Below are 23,642 nucleotides of genomic sequence, written 5' to 3'. Positions count from 1 at the left end.
TTATGAATATTTATATTTAACACCTTAAACCCAAAATCTTCATAAAAATTACATTTATTTGAAGTTCCAATATTAAAAAAAACATCAACATGAGAGATTTACTTTATTCATTTGGGAACTAATAAATCTGCTGTAACCTTTGTGCTATCTGAGTCACTTTAACATTGGGAGTTGGGTCATCTAGACCCCACAAGACAGTGCGCTGAACATTTTTTCTTCAATGATTTCACTGGTGTCCATGGATTACATGAAATCCTATTCACCTTAATCCACCTTTGTCATGGTAGGAAGAACACGTCAATGTAAGGATCGGGTCATCTGGACCCCACAGGAAAGCACAAGGGTTAAGTTCTCACTGATTTGGTACAAGTCATTAAATCAATATCATTTTGTTTCAGAAGACAAACACATTTTGAATAAAAATATATATATCATATATCTATCTATCTATATATATAGATAGATAGATATATAGATATCTATTTATATATCTATATATAAATGTATATCCTCAAAACCCAAAAGCTTTCCCTTAATGCTCTTGGTTTCTTATTTTCTTATTCCCAGCAGATCTTCTGCTTGTTCCATGATTTCTGGGAAGCCGCCCTTCTCCCTAACCTCTTTGAGCTCATAGATGCATCCGCTTTGCTGTCTGCAAATACGCAGCATAAGAAGACAAAAGTAAATCCAGCATGAACAAAAGAGATATCAGCTGCAACAAAAAAAGACTTTTTTTGCTGATGTGAACTTCAAGCCTTTTGCTTTCATCGTTAACTTGATGTGCTCTTGAGTCTGCCTCAGTGGAGTCTTCATCAAATACACCATTCTCCTGAAACCCTCCTCAAGCCCCATCCCAGTGACGGCTGAGCAGGGCTGAATGAACCACGCCCTTCCAGCACACACCCTTCTCAGGTCCAGTTTCAGGCTGAGGGCTTCTGGACTCCAGCAACCAGGGAGATCCTGTTTGTTGGCCAGAATTACAAGAGGAACTTCTTTAAGACTTTTGTGTCTCAGAACCTAAAAGGTAAAAAGAATAATAATAAAATTATTAAAATCAACAAAATCAAGATTTTTATTTTGTTCCCTTTTTTTGATGAATAGTTTGTAGATTTTTTTTTTTAACTTGTTTCGGAATAATTGTTTTTTAGTATTGCATTCACTGCTTCAGAAACAATAAAAATGCATATATACATAGGAACACTTGTATTTTTTTTCTGATCAAGGTTAGACATGAACTGAAATACCCGATGGAGTTCCTTGCAGGCCTCATCCTGCCTCTTCTCATCCCAGCTGTCCACCACAAACATCAAGCCAGCGGTGTCAGGATAGTAATGCTTCCAGTGGGGCCTCATCTTCCTCTGACCCCCAACATCCCACACTGTCAGTTCTGGACTGCTCCTGTCGGTTTCCAGGGTTTCCACATTAAAACCCACCGTCCGTACAGTTACCACGCTCTCGTTGTATTTCAGTTTGTAGAGCAGTGTTGTCTTCCCTGAGCCGTCCAGACCCAGCATCAAGACCTGCGCTTGTTTCTTGGGTTTGGATCCACGCGTACCCATGTTCCAGTGGAGCACAAGTTCCCTTTCAGAAAAGTTTCTTTATCCTCTTGAGTTTGTATGAAGGCTTGTGTGTCTGTGCTTTGTGAGCTTATATTGAGACTGGTGCCTTAAGAAGACCATGTGACCCCTCCCCTCTGTGACCAAATTCATGCTGTCACGGCTTTCAGGAAAGCTATTTTTACCCACAGTGACAGTGCATACATGCAGCTCACAACCAGAGAACAGAATGTAGAATCACGTCCCACGTGCCCAAAGTCCTCCAACACTGCCGCAAACAGGAAGTTCAGTTGAAACAATGGGAAGATCAAATTCCCTCCTGGCTGAATGTCTATCAGCACTAACCTCACAGCTTTGCTTCGGTGTCCCCAGCTGATGGAGAAAGGTGGTTTGATCCAAGGACTGGCACACTTTTATAGATGATAAATATTGGAAGAAAGTTGCACAATCAGTAAATCAACTATTAACATTCAATACATTATTTTACTTTTAGTTTGTACACGTAATTTGTGATGTGTTCAATTTTTGAAAACAATTCTGTAAGCTGATAAGAAATTTACTAGTGTACGAAGCAGCCTCCAAGAGAGAGGTGGCCACTTTGGTGACATGGTGTAAGGACAACAACCTCACCCTCAACACAGACAAGACATAGGAAATGATAGTGGACATGAGGAAGTAGAGGAACCCTCATCAGCTGCTGCTTATCCGGGGTCTGGAAGTGGAGAGGGTGAGCAGCTTTAAATACCTGGGGGTCCACCCCAGCCAGGACCTCACCTGGACAGTTAACACCACACAGCTGATGAAGAAAGCTCATAAGCGGCTGTACATCCTGAGGAGGCTAAGGAAGTTCGGCATGTCCACAAAGATCCTCAGCAACTTCTACAGTCCATCTTGACCAGCTGCATCACAGTGTGGTACGGCAGCTCTACTGCCATGGACTGCAAATGCCTGCAGAGAGTGGTAAAGACTGCGACTAAGATCACCAGGACGCCTTTGCCCTCGCTTCAGAGCATCTACAAACGCAGGATCCACAGGAGAACTTCCTCCATCATCAAGGACCCCACCCAACTGCAACGAGATCTGTGCACTCTCCTCCCCTCGGGACGGAGGTACACGAGTGTGAAGTGCAGGACTACAGGACTCAGGAACTCGTTCTTTCCCTCTGCCATCAGACTCCTTAACAGCTGACAGGAGTCTGGAACAACAAACAGCCCCTTTGCGCATACTCATTGTTTATTTTTTCAATTCTTACATCTTAATATTTAACAACATCCATGCGTACCACACTGTTTAGCTCATGAAAGTCTCTTTTGAACAGTTATTCTCAGCTGAATGTGCAAAACAGCTGATTTGTACACTGTACTGCATAGTTATATTTTATATCTGGTGTGAATGTTTCAGATATCCTGTAAATATCCTATCCTATCTTTTGTTTAACCTTTAACCTTATGGCATTCAGAGCGAACAGCAAAGAAAGGATCTCATTGTACAGGGAAATTCATTTCCTTACTGTACATATGACAATAAACCCCTTTGAATCCTTTGAATAACCCCCCCCCACACACACACATAACAGTTATTTTGTGGTCTTCAAATTTAAAATGTTCAATTTATTAAACTTTTAGCAGTGTATTAAAGTCATCAAAACAAATAACAAAGGCAAGAAACATTCAGTGAGGTACATCATGACATGATCCTGAAAAAAAAGCACAGACAGTTTCATCTGGAATTCATGTATTTACATCTCTGCAGTTAGCTTAGGATCAGGGACAGCTGTAATAACCTGCATGTTTGGGTGGAGCTGGTAGTCACGTGATGACGGTATTTACATTCATCTTTATGTTTCATACCTCATGAAACAGTCACTCAACACATAATATCTGAATGAAGGTACAAGATATGGGGCGTGCATCCTCCACTGCACTGCCCTGCACGATCAAATGCATTTCACCGAAAACTCACAAAATAGTTTTGGCAGAAAAAAAATTAAAAATAAGGCAACATCATGTAATTTCACCAGAATAAGACAAAATAAAACACAAATGCAGTTTTTAATGTACTGTAAAAATTAAAATGGATTGTTTTTGTCCAAAGAAAAATGTAATCAACCAGAATGGATCATTTCATTTAAGTAAATTAATTAGTAAATTAATTTAAAAAAGTTAGTTTGAAGAACTTCTAATGTTAAAAATATAAAACATATTTTATTTAAAAAATGCATAACAAAATTTTTAAAATGTTGTTCTGGGTGGTCACTTTCCTAGCCTTTAAACAAGTAATCTGTTAAAAAAAAAAGAAAATTATAAATTGTGTATTAAGTTTGTTTTTTAAATGACTACCTTATGACTTTCTTCATATTGGAAAATAATGTAATTTAAGCTTCTACAAACTACATACAGCAGGTTCTCAAACTCAATGTAATTTCATTGAAAGGCCACAACACTGCTTGAGTGATACAAAAACTAAAAAGGGGTGTTTTCTATATCATTTAACATAAAATACATCATTAAGATTTTAAAATGAAATAAATCCCTTTACGATTTAGGAAATGGTGCAAACTGACTCTTTCTTCCTAATGAGACACACGCCAGGACTTCCGCTTTTTTAATTGTAACAAGTTTAAAATACAAACATGTTTATTCAAACTAGTTTTATGCTACAAATCCAAGCAATTCCTTAATATATCTTAACGCTCTGCTCTTAATTACCGGTACGTACCTAGAATCAACCCCTACAAAAAAGGAGCATAACATCAAGGACTCTTAGATTTTGACATTGACATAAATTAGGTGAGTTGACCCAAACAAGAAAACCAGGACACGGAGTTTGAGACCCGTAAGCCTCAGTTATTAGATAAAACAATAAAACGTATAACAGAGGTCTTGAAAGAGTTTCTAGGTGAAGCAGCCTAGCTTTGAAAAACTAAAAAGTTTTAAATAAAGTGAGATTCGAAAGAAGAAATTATTAGCAGTCCTGTAAAAAAGCTCAAATTTAACAAAAAGAGAGAAACACCTGTTCTTACAATTAGATTTTCTTTATGCAAGTATTCTTGTATGAGCTCTCCAGAGAAACAAATCTCATATTTGCCGTTGATCACATAAGGCTAAATAATGACATGATTCACAATGTGGAAACAGAGTCGCCACTGCCTCTGACGAAAATGAATGATGGGATATTATAGTTGAAACCAGAAGTTTACATACACAACATAAAACCACACAACTGAACACACAACATGAAATAAAAGTAAACTTTTCCTGTTTTAGGTCAATTACAATTTGCTAAATGATAGAATAATGAGACTACGGTTTTCAAACTAATTTGTTTTACTTTGATCAAAGTCAAAAGTTGACATACATTCCATTAGTATTTGGTTCTATTGCCTTTAAACTGCAGTACTTTGGTCAAACATCTCAGATATTCTTCCACAAGCTTCTGACAAGATTTGGTAGGAATTGTGGCCCATTCCTCCAGACAGAACTGGTGTAACTGAGCTGAGTTTGTAGGTCACCTTGCATTTACACGCCTTTTCAGCCCTGACCATAAATGTTCAAAAGGGTTTAGATCCGGGCTCTGCGATGGCCACTCCAAAACATTGACTTTGTTATCTTTAAGCCACTTCGGGTCATTGTCCATTTGGAAGATCCATTTGCGCCCAAGCTTCAACTTTCTGGCTGATGTCTTCAGATGTTGCTTTCCACATAATTCTCTTTCCTCATGATGCCATCTATTTCGTGAAGTGCACCAGTCCCTCCAGCAGCAAAACAATCCCACAACATGATGCTACTACCACCCCCATGTTTTACAGTTGGGATGGGGTTGCGAGGCCTGCAGGCTTCCCCCTTTTTCCTTCAAACATAACGATGGTCATTGTGGCCAAACAGTTTCATTTTGGTATGGTCAGCCCACAGGAAATGTCTCCAAAAATTAAAGTCTTTAACCTTGCATATGTGAACTTTTGACTTTAATAAAAGTAATAAAAACTTTTCTAAAAAAAAGATATTCTCATAAATCTGACATTCAGCAAATAGAAATAACTTTTTTGCCCATTGTAATTGACCTTAAACAGGAAAGGTTTCCTTTTATTTAAAAAAAAAGCATGTGTGTTTTTATGCCATGTATGTAAACTTCTGGTTTCAACTGTACATGTACAAATTGACAGAAAAGGATTTAACAATGTAGCTTAAACCTCTCAGTCCCGGTTTGCTTTAGAGTGAAAGAATTGTGTACATTTATTTCTAAGAGAATACTGTCTTTATTTTACCTCCACTCGTTCCAGTGCACACTTACACAGTTAAAAGTGTAGTTGTTTGATGCACTCACAGGTTTGTGACACTTGTAGGGTAAAAGATTAGAAAGAGAAAAAGTGTTTTATGTGAGGTTTCAAGGGCTATCTGCAGTAAATACCTACGATATAAATAGTTCTTGTTCAAAAAGCAGCTTTAAATCTTCCACCGTAAATGAATTCAAACCATCATATATACATGCCGTGGGCGGGAGGAACTACTTTTTTTCACCACTTTTGCCTTTAAACTTCACCACCATTACGGTGATGTTGTCAGGGCAACCTCGATAGAAAGACTGGAGAACAATGCTCTTGGCGCCAAAGTGCGGCTCATCTAGTCTATCCTTGATGAAGCGAACTGCCTCCTCATTGCTGAAAGTATCCCAGAGGCCGTCTGATGCCAGGATCATGAACTGAGGCTGCAGCTTGTCCAGGTCAAAGGACATAACGTCTGGGTCAGAAACGACCACGTTCAGATTCTTCAGCGGGTAATCGCCCAGGGAACGAGACATAGCCAGGATGCCCTGGACGCGCCATGAGCCATTGAAACTGATGAATCCACCTGCAGAGGAAACAGAAAGACGGGATAAGAAACAGAAGGAGAGGAGTGAGTCTAAGATAGAGAGTAAATAATAATTTTCCTTCATTTTGAGACATAATGAAATAAAAATACAACATACGTCACAACAAAAACTATCAAATACAATCAGGCATCAATTAACCGGCTCCTATCTCAACAAGAACAAAAGATACATCTTTATAAAAAATGTCACGTATTATGACGTGTATTGCATATATAAAGTAAGTATTCATGAAAGGAACTTCACTATTTATGCAGAAATATAGCTTTTTTTCTTCTTTATCAAAACTATTTCACAAACATATTTATTTAAGTGATGTTTTACGAATTAAAAAAAAAAAAAATCGATGTTTCTGAAACACCAAACTCATATGAGCCTTTATGAACCAATGTTTTAAATGAAGTGAAAGAGTTGTTATGCGTTTCTGAATAAACTAATGGAATACACAGCAATAAATGGTAAATGGAAGAGGTGTTACTATTAATCATTTAATCGATTGGTTAATTAATTGATTTTTACCACTTTCATAAAAGACTCAAAGTGCTTTACAGTAAGTCCATACATTCTCACACTGGTGGCATCTCCACCGCCTTACACTGGTGCCAACCTATAATCACCAGGAGCAATGTGGGGTTTAGTGTCTTGCCCATGGACACTGACACATGGGTGGGCAGGACAGGAACTGAACCCGCAATCTTTCCGATCAGAGGTCGACCAAATCTACCTCTGCATCAAATACATTTTGGTACAATGTGCTTGACAGTTTTTAACTATAGTGAAAAGGTTTAGGACTGTGAAAAAAAAAATCCTTGTAGTGGGTGGTGGCAGCGTCATGATGGGGATAGTTTCATAATATCAAGTTAGATTTAGCTTAAATATTTCTTTGGTGGATAATGCTTAATAGCAAAGTTGGACAGTGGCTTTGTGTTTCGTTTTATAACATTTTTGATTTCTATGAATTACTTTTGCCGTCCGAAATGTCCTCTTTTCTTTTTTACAGAAGCCGGAAAAGGCGCTATGGGACATCGCTGATTGGATGATGATGTTTGTCCATTAATTCAACCGAAATTTATTTGAGATGAAGCGATATTGCATATCATTATCCAATCAGTGATGTCCCATAGTACCTAGCTCTTCCGGTTTCTCATTGTTTAATTTTTTAAAATTTCATTTTGTTTTCTGGAAATTACTTTTTGTTTTTTCTTAAATATTGTTTTGGTTTTTTATGTTTTAAAAAAAAAACATTTGCTTTGCTTTATAATTGTCGTTAGGATCTCTAACTCATTTTTGCTTCGAATGATTTGTTGATATGATTTGCACTTCAGGGCCACCGTAGAGTTGAGACTTAAAGGTAGTCTAAGGCAAATGTGACAAAAACACATTTATGGTAAAACTTCCAAAATTAAAATGACAATATTAAAGTCCATAACTTCTCGTTCTCTGCTTTTGTGTAGATCTGTCTCATCACAAAATGCTCAGAAAACGTCTATCCATGTAATTGTAAGTGAAAATTTGGAATTAGCATTTGTATTCACACAGCAACATGTTGGAAAAGGGACAAACTAATTTTTCTTTGTTTGTAGGAGAATTTAGGACAGAAGATGAAGGTTTTCACTGCAAAAGCATTGCCAGTACCACATTTGCTCAATAGGTGGTGATGTTGAGCTTCCATTCAAATGAGTAATTTGGCAATCTGCTTTCAACCTCCTCAGCAGAGCAGGTTTGCAGTATGGGCTGGAGTGAAATTTGTGACACAAGCTTCAAAGCATGTGCATTTCCTGGTTCCATTGGATAACTCTGCTGTAGAAGCTGACCGTCAGTGAATTATGAAGACAGCTCAGGAAACACAAAGTAAGAAGAAAGGATAACTATTATGAGCTTTGATCACAAGAAAAAATATTTTTGCCCTTTCATAACATAGGTCTGTTATTCTCTTATGTTTTAGCTTTGTTCTTCAGCTCAGTAAAAGATGAAAAGCATAAAAAAAGGAAACTCAATCAGCATTGTAGGAGCTTTCTCACCGGCTTTCTTGATCCTCTTGCGTTCCTTGAGCTGGTACGGTTTATGGTCATGCGATAGAGGAATGGCTTTCCCATTTTTATCACACAAAACTCCACGAGAGTCTCCGACGTTAGCCACAGTCAGCTCTTTATCAGAGAGCAGAGCCACCAGACATGTAGTGCCTGAAACAGAGAAGATATATGCGAAAACCAGAGAGGGAAACACATGAGAATCATGTGGATTTAAGGACGGTTGAACGATCAAACTGTATTAATAATAATAGGGAAAAAAAATATTTTGAATGTTGTCTTGTGGAACTATAAAAGTTTGCCATATTTTCATCTGTCTATGCTAAATCTTCTTCCTCTTTTGGCTTCTCCCATCAGGGGTCGCCACAACGAACAAGTTGCATGGTAAACTTGGCAACGTTTTACACTGGATGCCCTTCCTGACGCAACCTTCTCAAACCAGGCTTGGGACCGGCACAGAGGTAGAGAAGAGAACAGGGAGCAGCCCAGAGTTGAACCCTGGTTTCATGGATGGAAGGCGCCGCAAACCAGCACGAGCTAAACCGGCTCCCTATGCAGCTATGACAAATAATTATTTATAAGTGAATCATATTAGAGTTTAGACAAAATGTAGTAGTGTGAACCGATTTTTCTAAAAGACTTAAGTTTTTTAAAAATGAAAACACAAGAAACTTTAATAAAAAGTTAAAGTCCCACTCTGATCATCTTTTGATCTTTTTTAAGTTTTCCCAGTGGTCTTTTAATTGTGATCATGCCGTTTTTAGCCACAAAAAACATCACAAAACCTGTGTTGTTTTGTAGGACAGTTTCTAAAGCAGTAGTTCATTAGAAAATCGCCTCTGAGTTGGGGGCGTGACTGTTGGTGCACAGTAAGCCAATCCCTATTTCCTGTTATCGTTCTGTTTACACTCTCTCCCACTAGCTTACAGCCCCTCACAACCTAACATTGCCGATGCAACAGAAATGGCGAGGAATATTGGAGCTATCCAGCTGTACAGTTTAGAGCCAGATACCAGCTCAGATGGAGAAAAAGAAAAAAGGATGGATCTATTTGTCTGCAAGTCGATGCATCAGAATGGAGCAGAGCAGGAAGCTTGTGACTCACCTAGGGTATTTTTTACTTCACAAATGAGCTATTTTGTCAAAGAACATTTTTTATTTGCTCCTGATTCCCAACAATTTAAATGAAGAAATACACAGAAATGCAATTTTAAGCTTAATTATCTTATCTTTATGTCCTCCATCATAAGAAAAATGCTAGAAAAGGATGTTAAAAACACCAGAGACACTAATTTCCTTATGCTTTCTCCTGCACTCGTCTGTAAATGCTGGAGATTGTGACAATGAGGCAGAAATGCAGCAAATCTTATCATTTATATTTCTAAAATACTTTATGAAATACAAGGAAAAATGGGGTAAATCCCAGGAATCTACTGCATATTATACAAGTCCTAGTAAAGTTAAGGAGAAAAAAATCCCAGCTCTGTCCGTAAGGCCATCTGCTCTTACACAGTAAGGAAAATGATGGAGAGTGGGAGGGGGATTTACTGTGGAAAGCAGGGGGACCACCACCACCTGAGGATGGACCACCCATACTGAGAGGGAGGGAGTGCATGCATAAAGATGGAAGCAGAGGCACATCAGACTCACCCAGAATTCATAAACAAAAGAATTCACGGGAGACAGAGGACAGGCGTGAAGCAAATGCTGTAAAAAAACAAACAAACAAATGCTCGCGCACATTTCAAAATGTGCTTTAAAGCTCCACGTCTGGTTATGACGCTGAAGTATTTTGCCGAAAGAGTGAAATCCATCAGCTCAGCTATGTTTTGCTGTACCTAAAAGTCAGCATTTGAGCAGAAAGGGCTGCTGAGGATGCAGATAAAATGAAATGTGAGAGCACAGAAAAAAGAAGAGAGCTGGGGGAGGATCAGAGTTAGAGAAAGTAGAAGAAAAAAGATGTTATGAAAGTTGTATTTTAGCATGTATTTACAGCTTCAAGTAGCAAAAACAACAACAAAAAAATACCACAAATTAAGTAACGGAGTTAGGTAGAAAAGCTGAAAGGGTGACTACCACAACTGTAAGGCACGCCAAAGCAAATGAGTTGTAAATGAGTTACTGAATCCTTTCATAGATCTGTTTCTTTTAGCCTCATAATTGCACGCACCACTAATCCCGATGCCTTCCCAGCCCTGTGCCGCACTGTCCAGCTAATTATCCTTATCTAGTTTCCATGGTGATGGAAATGATGGACTGAGGTGCTTTGAGAGCACATCCTTCCCCAATTAGCTTGACCATGCCAAACATAAATTCAGCATCCTTTTTGAAAAAAGCAGCACAGTTTTAAATTTGCCATGTTTGTGTTAATTATTGGTTTGTCCGAGCCAGGCAAACATCCAATTAGTTTAGGATTTCAGTTTATCAGCCATCTAGTTAGGATCTGTGCACTCACACTCAGGCTTTACTTAAGATTTCCCTGCACTGCAAATTCTGACACCGTGTGGAGTCATGTGTATCACTTTAAAACGCTTGGTAAAATCCCTGCATCCTGAAGGGAGCATGTCACTGGAAAACATTTGGACCACTTATTTACCATTTTGTATGATAAACATAATACTTTAGTAGGGTTTTGTTTTGTACTTGTGCTTCAATTTGATTCTTCATTCCCTTTACTGAAGAAAAACAGACACCTCTGTATCGTCAAAAACTGTATACGCCCAAATTGAAAAAATATATCGAATATGAATTATATCAGAAACCACAAATAATAAATGAATCAAATTGTTGTTAAAATAAAACGTTCCACCCCTAGTTCTTCCTTCTACTCCTCTTCAGTCATCTTGTTGAATTGGTTTATTTAGGTTTATATTCTTCAAAAAGTTTGACCCAAAAAAGTTGTTGCTTCACATTTTTGCTACTTGGGATGCTGCCTACTACGGCAATGAGGATTTAGACACTTTGGCTAGATAATAAAATCAAATACAGTTTCTGCAATTTTCCTTTACAACCTCAACAGAGATGTGCTACTTATTCCCCCTCATGGAGAGAAATATTGTCATGTTTGCATCAAAAATGTTTGTTACTATGCACTGACATGCAGGCACATTAAAGGTAAAAATACTTCTCCTAATTTTATTCTATTTTTCTATTTTTTTTTTTTCTTCATACCTGAATTACCTTATCGACCTACTGGAGAATTCTGTTAAACACAGAGCCTGTTTGGATTCTAAAGCAGACAATAAAAAAGAGAATTTTTAAAATCTGCAATCAGACCATTCTTGTAGCTTTTATTAAGGTATGTAAGTCTCTGTGTTTTTCTTAAATTGATGGGGTTTGTTGATGAACAAGGATGAATAAACAGCACAATAAACCCACTGTTGTCCAGGAAACAGAGCTGAATCAAATGCATCTGTGTATTGTGCTAGAATCTGCTCTACAAGCCAGCTCATTTTAGACTCTTGTTGAAAGATGGGTGCAATGTATAATGTGACAGTTAAATCAAATTCTGGGACGAGGACTCAAAACTGCAGCCGCAGCAGACATCCCCTTAAAAGCTGGTAGGAAAGGAAAAATACCGTCTGAGGCCCAAACTGGACAATTCACTGAAACAGTGGTGGATTTTCACTCCAGATTGTTGTGATGTCCACATGAAGAAGATGAAATACTGAGGGAGTGTTTTTGGAACATGAATGCATTAAGCAGTTTAGAAGATGGATCAGGAGGATGTCCTCTGTTGGAACTTGAAGAACACTTAGGACCAAGAAACCGATGCTTCACCTAAGAGGGCATGAAGGCGGAGGAAGCTGAAGTTAAAAGAGGATGTAAAATATAAGAAAACTAAAGATCTGAAATCAAGGTGTTTGGCTCAAAATGTTCCTATAAGGATGACTATTACACAGTGTATAGATCTCTCTGAATCACTGACTATTTGAGGACTGGACCAAGGGAATGTGACGTCACCTATAGAAAATGACTTGCTACAGGTCCCAACTAAATTAAGTCATTTCAGTTGGTATTTTTTGCGATACAGACGTCGCCATGTTGGAACCAGATGAGGTCAGTAAATGGTAAATACTTAATAAATACTTATATCGTGCTTTACTACCTTCTTAAAAGGCCCAAAGCGGTTTACGGTCACAGTCCCATTCACCCATACACACACACATTCACACAATGATCCGCTGCCGAACACTAGTGCCAACTTGTAACCACTAGGAGCAATGAGGGGTTCAGTGTCTTGCCCAGGGACACTTGGACACACAGGCGGGCAAGGCGGGAACCAAACCTGCAACCTTCTGATCAGAGCTGTTGAGAAATAAACAGCTGTTACTAACGTCAAAACTTTTGATTCTCCAAAGCCCGGTTTCAAGTGTCAGGGCTGTGGACTTCCAACAAGCTCACTTCTGATTGGTGAAAGTGGTTGCCATAGAAATGTTGACTTAGACTGACTAGGACCAATCACTGCTTGCTGATGTCAACTGGTTCCGACATAGCAATGCCTGTATCACAAAAAAATGGCTACTGAATTGACTTCCTTTTGTTGAAGCTGGAAGAAAGTTATTTTCTCTGGGTGACGTCACACTCACTCGGTCCAGGTCTAGTCTACAGTCAATGGTACCGAGTCTGGTCCAACTGGAGATTTTCTTACCTTGGATCTTATAATGGGATTTACAGAAGGTCAATCTGGTTCTAAGACCATTCTTGGTTTATAAACTGGTTTATAACAATGTGAATAGTTGTGCGTCTTGCTTGGTTAGATCTTTTAAGTGCCTTCTTTGTGTGGAACCCTAAAATCCCATTGTAGCTTTATAAACTATCGTAGCTAAATTTTAACTCTGTTTCCTGTAAAGCTGTGAGTGCTGTAGCGTGTAAAAGTAAAACGATTTGCAAATAATTAGGGGGCACAAACCCAACAACTTGCATGTTGAAAGAAGACCTTTCAAATTTTTTCTCCATTCATTTTGACTTTCAAGATGTACATAGATGGAGATCATAAACAATAGTGTATGGAAAAACTCTAAAATTGGTGAAGAATAAACAAACAAATAGATATAGGTTAGTAATTTTAGATGCTTGTCTTTTTCTGCTATAAATACATTTCTCTTGTGTTTCCCACATCCACTGGGACCGTGGCTTTAATGGGGCCACACCAGAAAAGAACGAGCTTTACAAAGGAACTTCAAAGTTCTTGAGGTGAGAGAAAGCATTCACAATCGTACATTGATATGAGATTATAATCTTGTCCTTCCTGTTCAGTAACCAGATAAGGCGGCTGCTGCAAAACAAAAAGGTTTGATGACGAGTTCCCATATGCTCTTGGCCTGACCTTATTTCTTATATGAACAGAAATCTGTTTATGAATGTGCCCTGCTTCTCCCTGCACTGCCCTGAGCTCCTCCCACCCACCACCTCCATACGAAAGGTTTAGATCATTCACAACCAACAGCTCTTTGTGTCCATATTGGGGTTTTGCCTCATTTCCTTTCATTTTAGCAATCCCAGCAGGCTCTACTTCCTCTTCGCTTCAAAACTCCTACTCAAAAAAGAAAGCACAAAGTTCCTTTTACGCACATGTTCCCCCCAGCTGACCCTTCCCTGGACACTCACGATCCATCACTCGCTCATTCCCCACTTCCCATCACAGGTAATTACTACAAGCCTTGTAAAGATCAACGTGTATTTGAACAGCTGAATAAGCAAAGTCTTTGGACTGCTGACACTCACAATTCAATGATTATCAGGCAAGCTAAATGAAGAATCAAATATTGGACTAAATACGAAGTTACAACCATTCAAAAAGTTGCTAATGGATATTAAAACCCATCCAGATGCTTTTCTGCTTTCTAATTTTGTATTCTAAGCTGACATTTCTGCAGATGTGATCTCTTCAAGGTAATCAACCGATGCAGCATCTCAGTAAAGCTCAAGTGTGGGATCATGCAAGCACCAGAACACACCTGCTTCGTTGTAAGTGGCAGAAAGTTTTTCAAGCATTTCTCTGTCCAACGTCAGGATCTGCTGCTCCAGAATGGTGGGATAGGAAAAGCTGGCCTCCTCCTTTTTCTCATCTTTCTCCTTGTCTTTCTCTCGGTCTCGCTCTTTCCCCCGTTCATAGGTCAGTAGCTGCTGGCGCAGAGCTTCAGGCAGGTGAGCTTTCGCAAAGTCAGCAGCAGCCTAATAATGGAGAGAAGAGGGGGAAAAAAAGGAAAAATCAGACAACAGCAGAGAAAAACAAGACTCCTTATCTTTCAGAGGATCTAAGCCATTATCCAAATGATGCTCATCTTTGATAATAATTAAAAAAAAATAGGACTTTCTGTCACTGTTGTTTTAAAACAAGAGTTTTCTATCTGCAATAAGAATTAAAAGAACATATTTCAAAAATAGTTTTTTAAATGAAACTCCTTTCTCAGAAGTAAAACTTCAGTGCTGTCGTATTTCATATTGTCAGCTAAGCTAAGATAAAATATATTTTAAGTGCTCATATTTTTGAAGAACTCATTTCAACTATAGTCCTAATGCAAAGTGTGGATCTAGTGTTTCTGGCATATTTATTTTATACATGTTTGACCTTAACAGAACAATAAAAAGCCCCATGATGATCCCCCGTGTCTAATAAGCCACTGAAAGTATGAGGAGTGTCAGAGAATCATAAGAAACAAAAACAAAAATCTATTTTTCTCTTCGTTTTTTAAAATCTAAATAGACTTGGATGTATGTCTTTGGGTTGAGGTTGCAACCACAGAGATTTGAGCATGTAACAGCCTGATCTCATGATAAAATGCCCAAATAAGTATACATTAGCGCACTGCAAGTGGTAGAAAAAAAGAGCTCCTACAGCAAATGTCCTTTTGTCCTTCCTCCCTCGTTAAAGAGGATAACTCAAAAAGAAACAGATAAGGACAGATAAAGCGCATCCCAAAACACCATGGCAGCTCCGTGGGATTCAGACGATCTATGAAAACTGTAACCTCACCTTTACCCATTTTCTCCAAAAGATATCACCATGCTAATGTTTTCCCGCATGTTATCGGCCTGTTTGGAGCAACTCGTCTGTCAAGGCTGGGCACTCACAGACGACCAGCCAGTAGAAGGTCATGAAGTACAAATGTCTGATAACTTACTGCTGACACACCACTGATCTGTATCCTACAGAGATCACTTTTCTCACATCTAATATTCAAAGAAAAATGAGCAATTCCAGGCCACAGAAGAGAATATGATCATTTCAGGAGCGTCAACAGAGACCCACATATGAACCCAATGTCTCTGGTGTCCTAATCTGCAGTTCCATCTCAAGATCACATTGCACTGGAAAATGGCTGTAAAGAACTCACATCTTGAGTGTCATAAAACGAAGAGAAATTCCTTCAGTTTCTTCAGGGACATGTCCATTTCACCTCACATGACCAAGACAACCAATCAGCAAAACAATTCATCCAGTAGTTTTTAATCATCCTGCCTGCTGCTTACCCTGAATGTTAAAACTAAGACAAGATTAAAGGATTAAAGAAAGGAAGGAGGGTTGGATAACAAGAAGATTTTGGAATGAAGACTCAGATGAGGACACAAATCACGGGATAATATAAAAAAGGTGTAAAAAAATAAATAAAGGAAGATATATAAACCAGAAACGCATGGGGAAAAAAACTGCATATATGATGAGAGGCTCTATTTTATGATTTACTGGAATCAGATAGAACGGGTCATCTATGCAAACTTTATTTGCTGCCAGCATAAAAACAGAAATGTAAAGGCTTACACTGAAACTCCCACTCCGATCCTCTTTTGATCTATTTAGATCTATTCCCAGTAGTCTTTTAATTATGATTATGCCATTTTTAGCTAAAATTTGAAAAACTTGAGTTGTTTTCTAGGACATCTGCAGAACGGTAGAAGTTCATCAGAAATTTGCCTCTGAGTTGTAGGCTGGTCCGCTGGGACTCCTTGCTGTTGAGAGCTCTCTGTTTACATGCTGTCCCACTACCTTATAGTTCCTCACATCCCCGGCCTAATATTACCGGTCCAACAGAAATAGGGAGCAATATTGGCGCTAAATGTAGAGTTTTGAGCCAATTGAAAAATTCCACTAGATTCCCACTAAAGGCATCAAAATTGTGAATTAACACATGTGGAATTATATACATAACAATAAAAGTGTGAAACAACTGAAAATATGTCATATTGTAGGTTCTTCAAAGTAGTCACCTTTTGCTTTTATTACTGTTTTGCACACTTCTGCACAATATCTAAATCGAAAATAAAAATAAATCTCATAAAATCTCAAAAATAAATCTCATATAAATGTAATAAATCTTAAAAATAAATCTCACAAATCAACAGCCTAAACAAAGAAGGCTTTTCTGAGAGTAATGAGAGCGTCTACTGAGCTCAGCGTCATATCAGACCTGACTTGCTCAAACATGCAGGTTCACACACCATTTTCAACATCTTGCACACGCGCGCGCACACACACACACACACACACACACACACTCAATGGGGTCACCTACACTGTTTGTAGTCTCTGCACTGTAACCCAAACACTCCCTCCCCCAGCAAAAGGCACACAGAAACACAGTTCTCTAGAAATAGTCTGCCCTTCTGAATATTCCCATCCATCACAAGTTGAAGCAGGCAGAAAAGAAAAAAACCATTTGAGGATTTGTTTAGATACACCCTAAGGGAGACACAGAACCGAAGTTTATATATATATAAATATAAAAAAATACTTTCTCTTCACTTGACACAGTGCTGTGGGGTAAGATAGGTCATGGGAAAATAGCATATAAACAAAAAAAAAGCAGGCAGATCTGGAGAAGATAAAAAAAAGATGGGGCTTGAGAGGAGTTCCTGCACCATTTCATTAGCATCACTCAAGTGACCGGCCGTGGTGCAGTGGTAGGGCGGTCCACTCATGATCGTAAGATTGCAGGTTCGATTCCCGCCTTGCACGCCCATGTGCCGAAGTGTCCTTGGGCAAGACACTGAACCCCACCTTGCCTCTGGTGGGAGGTTGGCGCCAGTGTTTGGCAGCGGAGCCGCCATCAGTGTGTGAATGTGTGTGTGCATGGGTGAATGGGACTGTGACTGTAAAGCGCTTTGGTCCTTCGTAAGAAGGTAGAAAGCGCTATATAAGTATACGCCATTTACCATTTACCAAGCACATCATTAAAAAAGGAGAGAAAAAACAATTAATGTTGAAGAAACCATCACGACAATAAAACCCAGAAAAAGCAATAATAGTGATGGAAAACATTGAGACAGAAATGCCATTTGTGGTCTTATTATTCCAGACAAGTTTCATATAGATGTAAACAGATACTTTAAACCGGTATATTTTCCACAAATTAACTGGTTGCTGCTTTACTGCTGATACAGTCAAAATATTTACATTACTGACGTGCAAAATCCGGCATAAAAAGTTGCAAAAATTACGCTTTGCCAGGACTGATTAAAACTTCTAAAACTTTTTTTTTAATGTCAGAAATATAAGAAAGCGTTGCTTTACAGCTGATAAATTGTCTCCACAAAAGCATCAGGGATTCTTGTGACATGTTTGCTCGGGTTGCATCTATCGATCTATTTTAAAAGCATTCCGAGTGTTTTTTTTTTTAAAATTAGGATTATGCTGCGTTTGACCAAAGTCAAAAAATGTGTGAGGTTTTCTAGGGTATCATAAAGTGGCTCAGTGGTCTTGTGGTTAGAGCGTCCGCCCTGTAAGGAAGGTTGTGGGTTCAAACCCAGGCTGAGCCTTTAAAAATAGGACCCAATGTCTCCCTGCTTGACACTCAGCTGGGTTGGATTGGGGGGTTAAGCAACCAAATGGTTCCCGAGCGCAGCTGTGTCTGCAGCTCACCGCTCCTCCAGGAGATGGGCCGAATGCGGACAACAAATTTTGCACACCTAGGTGTGTGACAAATAGAGCGGCAGGAGTTCAATAGAAATTCACTTCGGAGAATGAAGCAGAGCTTGTGGCCTGCTGTAGTAACTTGTTTGTCACACTTGTACGCTTTTTCAAACAGCATTTTTGCATCTGTTCCTGATTCAAAATAATTTAAATAAAGAAACGCCCTGGAATGCAATATTAAGCCTAATTTTTTAATATATGTCCACCATCATGAGAAAAGATGTTAAAAACAGCATTTTCATAGGAGTGGGTCTTTCCCTATGAAAAAGATTGGTGAGTTCAGTCAACCACATTGATGCATAAACTGATCAAATTGTAGATATTGTAACGGAAAAAGGCTTAATTTTGCAGGAGAACAAGTCTGTTTTTATATTTTGAAAGATCTGTTGCAAGTTTAAACTTTCTAAACTTAAAAATGGACTTTATGTGAATATCGACAACAGGTTCTAAATGAAGACCATACTCTTTACAGGATCTTAATTATGTTTCCTGTGCTGCTGAACATATCTTGGATTATGCACTGATAGTGGGAAGATGAAGACAAGATGTGGAGCATTCATTACTGACCATAGAGTTTTTTTCGTGCTGGTAGAAGGATGTTATCTTCATGGTGTGTTGCTTTGTAGTTCTACTAATAACAAAGGCTCACCTAATGGCAAGCGGAACCAAGAGTCTTGATACTGAGCCATTTCTGTCCAGATCTCCCAGTAGAGTTTGAATGAAAGCGCAGTAAAAGTTGATAAAAGCCGACTGGAGAGAAAACGTCAACACAATCACAGTATGATCTGATGAAAAAGTGTCGAGACTCCATCCGGGCACACAGTGCCTACATCCCTGCCTCCATCTGTGCAAACCTCTTGGCCTTTATGTCAGTGGAATAATCTTAAAATACCTGAAAGGAGCTGACATGCTAAAATATTCTAAAATGTGATCTCTCACGTCTTATTCTGAGTCTGGCCTAAGGTCATGCAAAAAGCGTTCTTCCCATATAATAATTCAAATAAGGTTTACACAATAGAAGTGAGGGGAAAGGTTTATAAGTGACTCATTCTGCTCTTTAAAGTCCCACTGCAATCATCTTTGAACCCATTGTAAAGGCGTTCCCAGTGGTCTTTTAATTTTGATTATGCCATTTTAGACAAAGTCAAAATATCTAAACCTTTTTTTTTAATATGGTTTCTGCAGAGTGGCAGAAGTTCATTAGAAAAATTTCCTTGAGTTGCTTCTGTTAACATGGAGTAAGCCTTCCCTGACTTCCCAAGATCCTTTTGTTTACTCTCTCTCTTGCTAGCCCCTCACAACCCCACACTAACATCTCCAGTGCAACAAAAATAGCGAGCAATATTGGAACTATCTAGCCATAGAGTTTGGGGTCAGATGCCAGCTCGGACAAAGAACATGAAGATGTACACGGATCTATTTGTCTACACTGGATGCATCAGATTTAAGGGGGGAAGGTAACCTGTAGTCCGCCAAATGCAGCGCAAGCGTCACACCTACAGGCTTTTTTGATCTGCTCCTGAACCACAATGATTTGAATAAACATTCTCAGAAACGCAATTTTACAGAAAAAAACATGTAGTAAAAGTTATAAAATGCCAACATGTGTACAGTGTAATGACAAACCCAAATAAATAACAAAGGAACCTTAAAACAGAAATAAGTGATGCTGCAAATATATTATCGTGTAGATTACAATGAATGTAGAGTTAACCAGAAACGTTGAGGTAAATTGAGATAAATCTTAAAGTCATTTTAATGCTGATCTTCATGACAAAAGAATGGATTAATATGACTTAGACAGAACAGCTAAAAACCAGGCTATTTAAAATACTCTTTGATTTTAAAGGTAAAGTCCCATCAGTCTTCTCTCATCTCTGAGTAGTCTTCTCCGCATTTCCCCTGTGGGAGCGGTGAGCTTCAGTCACAGCCCGGGAACCATTTGATGGTTAACCCCCCACCCCCCCACCCCACCCACTCCAATTCTCATTCTTTATTATAGAAATGTATCAATGCTCCAGAACAGTTCAACCATTTAACACACCTTAAGGTGATTAAAATTGTGCTACTCTTTGACGAGGAATGACAGTCTTCCTCTTCCCTTTGTTTCCATCAATTTAAAAACCCTTTATAATAAACGTACGGTCATAACGGTGTTTTGAGCACTTATTTCTATAAACTGTTATTTTTATATTTTTAAGAAAAAGTCTAATAGAAGAACATTGAACACACTAAAAATCCTCAATGTCAAAGCTGCTTTGATAAGGGGGCAAGACAAAAACGTCTGAAGTATATGGAGACTTCAAATAAAAGATGGAAAACTTCTTTAACAAAAAATATTAAATTGGATAAAGATGGCTCATTTAAAGGACCGGAAATGAAACTGTGGCAAATGCCAGCAAGTCCATTAAGTGTCACTTAACTTTCGCATTTTTCTCGTTGACCATAAATAGAGGCACAGTGCAACACAGGTTTGATAAGAACATCTGGTAACCATGGTTACAGCAGCTGAAAGTACCAGCTGGCTAGACATCTGTCCCCTCAGTGACCGTCTCCTTGCAAGGTTCCCAAAATTTCCAGTAATACAAGTAACTTCACTTGAAAAAATAGAGCACAGATTGCATCTCAAAGTTTTTCTAGAAACAAACTGATGTCACCACAGAGGCAACAACATCCAGGCCATGCTAAATCCACAAAAGACTTGTGAGCAGAGACAGGTTCTGCTCACCAAGTGATGAGAACTCTTTCAGCGGTGATTTGCAATCAGGAATTGATTGCATCAGAGAGTCATTAGCCACCATCTCCATCTGTAACACACACACACACACACGCACATCTCAGGGAAGGATCCCAGTGACAGCCGCGTCCATTAGAGGAGGTGAAAACTCATTAAACCCAAACACTCCACGTTTAGGAAAGCTGCCTGGGTTCTGCAGCTCCTCGTCAGTGTCCATGACCTGGTTGCTGCCTCAATAGAGTGTTTAGGTTCAAGAAAAGGCTCCCAATCATTTCACAGACTCGTTTGTTGCAGAAATTGACACATAACTGAAGCAAGGACCATTTTAACATAGCTCTGTAAAACACATTTGCACTTTAAATGTTACTTTAAGTCTTCATTTCAACCTGTTAGAGGATTATATGTAAGGAAAACATCGAATGAAGGTAAGAAGGATTAAGCATGTCCTTCCAAAGTCAATTGAACTTGTTTGAAAAATTTTAGGACTATTTTAATGGTTTCTAAACGTTTTAATGGTCTTGGGCCTTCTTATCTCAGTGTTCATCTTTTGAGATCAGAGCCCGTTGACTTTTTTAAGAAGAGGCTCACAACCCACCTTTTTAATTTTGCTTTTACCTGCCTATTTATTCATTTCTATTCGTTTTAATATATATTATTTTATTTATTTATTTTATTGCATGTATTTAACTTTTATTTTCCATTTTATGTATTTAATATTAACCTCTATCTTATTACAGTGGATTATCCCAGTGATGATTGATTATTGAAAACGCTTTTCAGACAACCTATTAACTTTTTTTTATATATTCTATGGAACCTATGATCATCTTTTTCCTTTTTTTGATGTTTGTCATATTGTTTTTATATATTTTTTTGTTTATATATTTTTTTCTATTTCTCATACATAATTATTTCGGATTTTTAAGTGTTGGATTTTAGATATTTTCTATAAAATGGGTTCCTTTTTCATAACTTTTTAATCGAATAACTTAACAGTTTTGTACTAGTCCATGTTTTTTCAATGCCTTCATACACTCCTCTGTCTTAGCTCATCTGTATGTTCGACAAAAGTCTATTTCACAAGTATATTACACAAGTAAACAGAGTACAGCACATATAACTCAGTGGCAGGGCTTTAAGACACACAATACTTAAAAACAGAAATGGAATGAGAAAGGGGTCATTTGGTGTTGTGAAATAAATATAGCACGGGCCCAGGATAGGTTCTCATCCTACACCTTTACTGAGCTCGGAAAGCAGCATTGCCCACACAGAATGCCTCAATTTTCCCTCTGCTGCAAGAAATCTAATTATATCTGTGTCTAAATATCACACTCTCTTCATACATTACCAAGCTGGAAGGTCCTCCCAAGTTTTTGTTTTTGTAGAAAACTACTCAGGGATCAAAACAGCTAAAAGAAGACATGTTTGCAAGTTAATGTTTCTTCTGAACAGGCAAAGTGCTTATTTGTTTTACCACAAAAACTGCATCTGGGCATTGTTCATATTAGGTCTTCCTCCTTTTTTTTTTTCTTTTTCGGCTGATTAAACGGGACCAACATTAAAGCTTCTAACTGACTGCAAACTGCTAAAACTCCTCTGAGGCCTCTTGTAAAAGCTAATTAACCCCACAGGAGATCTGTATCAACTGTTCAGCGTTCCAGCAAAACATAAAGTATTAAGAACAAAGTACAAGGACTAACTGCCATGCTTAACATAAACCCTACACATTTACAAAAAAGTGTCGTGCTTTTCAGAGTTAGGACAGAGGCCCGAACAACTGGAAGTTTTCATGAAAAAAGAGACAGAATTACTAAGATAGTATTTCTGGAACCAAAGGGTTAGAATAAGCACTGCTCAGATTTCCAAAAGCTCATGAATTTCCGCGCCCCAGAAAGAGAGGAGAGCAGAAGAGAAAATATGAAGAGAGAATGGTTCAAATCTCAGAAGGCATGTCCTTTGGAACTGCATTTAGACCTAACAGCTACCTGCTCTATTTATACACACCTTTGCACAACTCCTGGTGTCCGGATTTATCTCTAAGATTAACTTGACTTCACCTTCTCCTGCTTTCGAGGATAAAAAAGACCTCAGAGGAGCTCACTCATTTCACACTAATCAGAAGATTTTTTTTTCTTCCTGTCCTTTTTTTAAATATGAAGTGAGAGGAGGACAAGTCATCCAGCCAGTGTATCTTCCTCAGCCTCTGTGCATCCTGTCCTTTTAGGCGTACATTATCCTCAGAATGTGGCTCTTCTACTTCTCTGGTTCACACTGGCCCGGCAACGCGTCTTCAAGCAACCACTTCCAATAAAAAATTTTTGTAAAAACGCATTTCATGGTTCCACATTCAATTTATTATGGGATTCCTAAACAACACAGATTACGCTTACCAGAGATTCAGATAAAGAAGAGTGTTTCATTGATGTGTAGAATTTCAAAAGTCTTTAGTGAGCAAACATATTACTTCATATTTTCCTATTTCATAAAAACCCCAACAAAAACTGTCTTTTCATGTCATAAGATGCATGCAGGTGATG

At 38.4% G+C, this 23,642-nt stretch overlaps 2 protein-coding genes across 2 annotated transcripts in view; both read right to left on the bottom strand.

Annotated features, from left to right (window-relative positions):
* Window positions 1-571: 571 nt before the first annotated feature.
* Window positions 572-1,677, bottom strand: LOC101157962 (ADP-ribosylation factor-like protein 14). The gene is made up of 2 exons (XM_011482500.4): window positions 1,245-1,677; window positions 572-1,017 (listed from the first exon to the last, which is right to left on the bottom strand). The coding sequence occupies exons 1-2, from the start codon at window positions 1,557-1,559 to the stop codon at window positions 709-711; spliced, it is 624 nt and encodes a 207-aa protein (XP_011480802.1). The 5' UTR covers window positions 1,560-1,677; the 3' UTR covers window positions 572-708.
* A 1,455-nt stretch (window positions 1,678-3,132) lies between these two features.
* The window catches only part of ppm1lb (protein phosphatase, Mg2+/Mn2+ dependent, 1Lb), a 44,340-nt gene continuing 23,830 nt past the window's right edge, over window positions 3,133-23,642 (bottom strand). Inside the window, exons 2-4 of the mRNA XM_011482721.4 lie at window positions 14,413-14,629; window positions 8,444-8,605; window positions 3,133-6,403 (exon numbers count right to left, since the gene is read on the bottom strand). Of these exons, the coding sequence (XP_011481023.2) occupies window positions 6,060-6,403; window positions 8,444-8,605; window positions 14,413-14,629 (723 nt within the window). The 3' untranslated portion in view covers window positions 3,133-6,059. The remainder of the gene's footprint in view (window positions 6,404-8,443; window positions 8,606-14,412; window positions 14,630-23,642) is intronic.

The sequence above is a fragment of the Oryzias latipes genome, chromosome 13 (genome assembly GCF_053564925.1).
Source record: "Oryzias latipes strain Hd-rR chromosome 13, Olatipes_Hd-rR_3.1".
In the NCBI taxonomy this organism is placed as follows: Eukaryota; Metazoa; Chordata; class Actinopteri; order Beloniformes; family Adrianichthyidae; genus Oryzias; species Oryzias latipes.
The sequence above is the reverse complement of the archived record's forward strand: the minus strand, read 5'-3'. Positions and strand labels throughout refer to the sequence as shown.